Here is a 5687-nt window from a genome sequence, read left to right as displayed (position 1 = left end):
GTTAGAGAATAAAAGGTTCTTCAGGGACCTCAATTACTAGCTTAATGTTTTAGGTTGAATGGTTCCTTAATGTTTGTTTGACCAAGTGGTTTAGTGTTTGATCTTTGTTACTCCCATTATAATTAAGGAAATTTTTATTGAAACCCACCTCACAAATTTTTCTTTGTCTGTATAGTTACAACAAATTGTAACATCCAAAACCACCACTTGCACCATTGGACCCCCTTGATTAGCATCTATTCCCCATCCAATATTTTCAACCATCATTGACTCTGACGATTGAACCGTCTGAACCCGACTACAATTCCAGATCCAATTTGGCTAAAACCTGTGATTTGATCAAAACCCGTTGATGCTGAGCGGTTGAACCATTGACCTGTTTGAACTGTCATCGGGTGAGTCATGGGTTGCACACTTAATGCTTGTGCAAACTTTGGGAGGCCATAACTTAGCACTCGGATGCCCAATTTGGGTAATTTTTTTTTGGTTAACTTTTTCAAATCTGTGTCCCAATCCCACTATTTTTGCCAAAGAACCCTTTTTTTTATCTCAAATTGCAATTTTTAGCATTTTTATAAATAAAAAAAAATTCAAAATTGATTTAAAAACTATAAGTTGAACTGTTGAACATAAACTAACGCATATATTATATGTAGAATATAATTATATGGTAATTATTGATAAAATATGTTTATATATTAAATTTGCTGATTGGGCACCGTCTGACCCATTCAAGTCAGACTGTCGAACTGGTGACCCATGACCTAGAGACGAAAATGGTTTTGCCTCCGAATCAATTTTTAAAACAATTGGCCCATTTTCACCGTCTCCAACTGTACAACATAATAAAGATTTGTCTGATGTGGATAAATGAGATAAACGTAGATTTAATTAAATTTTAGCAAAAAAAATGGACGCTTTGTACACACCTTAAGTCCGGTTGGCTTTCATATAAAGAGGCATGTTGAAGAAGAAAAGCCTATTCAGAAAACTCACCTACCAGCTTAAGCTTTTTAAGGCTGAGCGGTTCCTTGAGAAGTTTGACAGAATTGCTTGATGATTCCATTTGAGTCGGTTGGTTCACAAACTGATGGTGATGGTTGCATTAGACGCGAAACTATAGTTGAAGCCGTTTAGAATTGGAGAATTTGCTTGGGCTGGTCCGATATCATAAAGACCAAGAAGCCCTTACGAGTTGATAAGTAAACTTAGCCTCTGAAGCAGGAAGCACAACTTGTGTCTTGTGAATGGGCCCTTGCTTCAATGGTCTTAGACACCTCCCACCATGACAGATTAGGTCCAAACTCCAAACCCATGTATGGACCCATGGTGTTGTCTGTAACAATGTTGTAATTGTACGATTTGAACTGGGCTTAACACGAAAGAAGCCAGAGGCCCAAAAAGAAATGTTCCTTCTATGTGACAATATGATCAATTCAAGCTCACAAATAATAAATAGGGGACACTTTGGATTGGCCACCTGTTCACTTTTTCTGTCCACATAAGCCCCGCCATCCCACCTTTTGTTAGTGTCTTCTGCAAGTGATTCTTGAAATTTGTACATAATTTTATACTGCAGTTTCCAAATATAAGGATTTATTCTGACCAAATGGCAAGGAGGGTTTTTGTAGGCTCTAGCCCATTAATAGTGGATAACAAGATGAGTGTATGGGGACATCTTGGTATGAACTGGAGCAGGATATTTTGGCCTAGAATCTGCGTAGGGACAAATCTTCCTCGTTATATATGTACTTGGCCCAGCCTAAAGCCTAGTCAATGGCCAAACCCTATTTAAAGATCACAAGGATTCTAAATTGGAACATTATGTAATACAATGTTCCACATGATACATAGGTGACATGGACAACACATCTGCATGTTTGGCCATTTGCATTAATTGAAGTTTTACATTTTAAATTTTCACAAGGCTCAGAAAAATCAAATTTATTTTGTAACCCAATGAATATAGGATGTTGTAGGGGACAAAGCTAGATACCACATGGAAAAGAAGTTTTTCTACAACTGTTTGCCAAACAACTCATAAAAATGTATACTACTAGTTGTTTGACTTTATAATCTATGACCCAACTACAAAACTAAAATTTGCTTTGATAGATATAGTATCATTTTCCAAAAAGAATGCTTACCTTTTCTAAAATAAAATTCAGTATCATTTTTTAGAGAGGGGTAATTAAAGGGATTATTTGCTAAAAGTAGAGACCATTCATCACAATTTTTTGTTTTTTAAACTAAATAACAAAGGGAATTAATACAGAAAATGTGGTTGTAATTGTTGAACTAATTAATGGATTTTATTTTCTAATCCAAGAAAGTTTTGGGATATGAATTTGCACATCTGAATGGAAACTAACTTCCATAGAAAAAAAAGAAGAAAAACCCTATAAGAGAAGGGTGCATATGATCTGGATGTCATGAATAATAAAAACAAATTCTGAACACCAAATGTTTGATATGGAGTTAAATAAAGAAAAAGTGACAGAAGTAAGTAAAAGAGAGGTGAAGAATTCAAAAGAGACTGTCTTTTTTTAGGGGGGGGGGAGTGAGGACTGGGGATCCTCCAATTAGGTTATAGGTTCTTTTTCTTTTAACAATTTAATAGAACTTTATTAGGTGCCCGCCCCTCCATGCACCTAGAACAATACTTGGGGTGAAAAATAAGGTGCCCTTTAATTTGGTGAAATTATACTATTTTTTAATGTGTTCATGAATTTTATTGTATTGATATTCTGGGTGAAAAGTTGTCAAAGGGATTCATCAAACTGTTGCAATGAAAGTTCACAATAGGAAAATACTGATTAATAAATCAAGAATTTTTGGTGATTGCTATCAGAAAATATGATCTTCTTGTCTTTCAAATTAAAACAATATATTGTCCTTTTTCCATTAGGAGGTTTTCTGTAATAATGCTTTTAGATACTTTTTAATTGCTTCAAGTTTGCTTTATTTGCTTTACCAAAAAAAAAAAGAAAGTGGTAGGTGCAAGGATACTAACTTTAATCAAGGAAGATTAAGAAAAAAACATTCAAATTGAAAAGTTTGTACTTGGCTACACGATGTCTACAATAAAGAAAACAAAAGAAAAAAGAAAAGTAAAAGAGAAAATCTTAGAGAAAAAACTACCAAGAATCACATGATACTATGTTGACTGCAAAAACGTATATAATGGAAAAAAAAATGGAATACCTTCTTCTTTGAACTTGACTTCCCAAGAGAAAGCAAACCCATATTCTATTAAAAAGCCAAGGATGATGACAGATTGCACACAGGAAGAGTTGTATCACCACCCGTGATCAAAACCTTCACTATTCGTCTATGACCTACTAAACCTTGTACTCATCGCGATGCTTTCCAAACACCCCTGAAAGGAAGAAAGAGAAGGAGTTGTTGATAGGCATAAAACAATGGTTGTTATATGAGGAAAGCTTGCTTTTAGTTCAATGAAATCGGTATTATTTTCATTCAATGCATGAGTGTTCAATAGCCAAACCGCACAGCTCTATTTGCTTTTGTTAGTCATCTCTCTCTCTCTGAACTACCCAAGTTTTTTATTAGTTATTCTGGATAACTAGCTAGAAGCATTCCTTATTCACTGAAGTCACTTCATTGAATCATTGTCGGCAATGTAGTTTTGATAACTTGGAAATATATATAAAATGTTGGTCAAAATCCTCAATTGTGCTCAAATTTTCCACCTGGCAAGTTTTTTTAATAAATCGGGACTTTGAAGAAATGTTAGCTTGCGGTAAGGCTAATTGCATAAAAAATTAATGGGTAGGAACTGGAGTAGCTGTTAGGTCTTTCAACCGACTCCAAAAGTCCGATACCTGATTCCACATCTCATCCCATTAAAATCCAAACTATTGTTTATAGTTAATAAATTTAATATTTATATTTATATAAATTTATTATATATGTATAAGTTAGAAAGTAAATATTTTTTTTTTACCAGATGCTCTCTTCTATACAAACCCCATACAATTACCAATCCTGGTGAAATTCCAATCTATACTTCTAAACCCACTAGCTTCTTTATCACATTATTCAGGATTGATGAATTTTCTAAAGTAAATAAGTTCAACCAACATTTCCTCACTCCACCAGAAGGATAATAGCACGTAGAATGTTTCAAGAAATTTGGTCTTGTCCTACACCAATTGGATGGTCATCCATTCTTTTACAAATTGCTTGATTGTAAAATATATATAAAAATATATATATATATATATATATATATATATATATATATATATATATATGCTGGTAGTTTTAATTAACCTTGTTCACCAGATGCAACATTTTTTTTTTCAATCTTGACATCATATCTGATTATTTCAATTGCTCCTTCAAATCTCAAATTCCCCTTCAAAAGAGAAGATGATAGGAGCTCATGGTTGGTTTTGTATTAATGACACTGAGAAGGCTGAAGAGAGAGAGAGAAGAAACCCAATTCATGACCTGTACTTTAATTATATCAGAATCAAAGAATACCTACCTATACAATATAGTTAAGCAATAGTGCTGATCTACGTAAATGGCATATGTGACAGTGTACTAGCTAGGGATCATGACCAAGCCGCAGCTCCAAATCAGGTTCACCTTCTTCAGCCTCTCTTTTCTTCTCTTCTTCACCATAGTTGGTATGCACTGGACCAATCTGCAAGCTCAGATTTGTGTTGCAATCATCCTCAAACAGGCTTGAGGACTGTGGCTTCCGAATGTAAAATTCATCTCCTGCATGATGCCCTTGTGGGTGTCTAGTGCCTGCAGATGATGATGATGAGGATGGTGGGAAGTAGACATGATAACTGCTCTGTGCGTCTGGGGTTGGAGGATAAAGCGGTCTGCTGCTCGAACTTGGTGGAGGAAACTCCGGACAGACCTCCTCGCCATCGGGCTTGTTCGAGACCGATGGAGCGGCGGGCTGCCTGATCCTTGCTCTCTCTTTCCTGTGGATGTTCATGTGCCCACCCAAGGCCTGTGCAGTGGTGAAACCCCTCTTACAAAACACGCATCTATACGATCTGCCAGTGCTGGCATCATCTTGATGATCTTGTTGGTCACCATCTTCGCTCGAAGTCTTTGAATCTTCATGGCTGGACTCCATTGGAAAATTGTTGTCAAATGGAAAGCTTAATTTCTAGCTGGAACTAGCTAGAGAAAAGACATAGCAAGTTTTAAAGGGTGGAGAAAATGGAGAGTGGAAATGGGAACATCAGGACAAGGGAGATAAGAGATGGGGATGGGGAGAAAAGGATTAATAGACAAGAGAGGTCTGTGACTGTGAGAAGAGAGACGAGTAAAAGTCATTTGGCATTGTTATTGAGTCTTGAGTGAAGATCTGTTGAGAGAGACACGGTTTTGACGTTTGTATTGTGTGATTTACACACAGTTTAATCTTTTTCTTTGATATTGTCTTAATTTGAGATTTTATAGCTGTAACCCAGTCTCTCTCTCTCTCAAAAAATCAGAATTAAATAAAAAAAAGAGTTAGTCAAGAAATGATCCACTTGATTTCAAGTTAGTGAAGCAGTCAATTGAAACACTACAAGATTAATTAGTTTCTAAGCCTTGGTCTATCCAGAATTCTGGTCAAACGCAGCTCGTCCGGTTCCTCATCAATTGACTAATTGGGTTCTCTCTCTCATGATCAGCATTGGCATATGAAC

At 35.8% G+C, this 5687-nt stretch overlaps 1 protein-coding gene across 1 annotated transcript; it reads right to left on the bottom strand.

Annotated features, from left to right (window-relative positions):
• Window positions 1-3174: 3174 nt before the first annotated feature.
• LOC148864925 (uncharacterized) lies at window positions 3175-5234 on the bottom strand. The gene is made up of 2 exons (XM_088974602.1): window positions 4514-5234; window positions 3175-3379 (listed from the first exon to the last, which is right to left on the bottom strand). Exon 1 carries the CDS (start codon window positions 5123-5125, stop codon window positions 4577-4579), a length of 549 nt encoding a protein of 182 aa, XP_088830728.1. The 5' UTR covers window positions 5126-5234; the 3' UTR covers window positions 3175-3379; window positions 4514-4576.
• Between the last annotated feature and the right edge of the window lie 453 nt (window positions 5235-5687).

The sequence above is a fragment of the Nelumbo lutea genome, chromosome 3 (assembly GCF_056320005.1).
Source record: "Nelumbo lutea isolate HS-2025 chromosome 3, American lotus-T2T, whole genome shotgun sequence".
NCBI classification, from domain to species: Eukaryota; Viridiplantae; Streptophyta; class Magnoliopsida; order Proteales; family Nelumbonaceae; genus Nelumbo; species Nelumbo lutea.
Note: the sequence above shows the minus strand (reverse complement) of the source record. Positions and strands in the feature narration are given on the sequence as shown.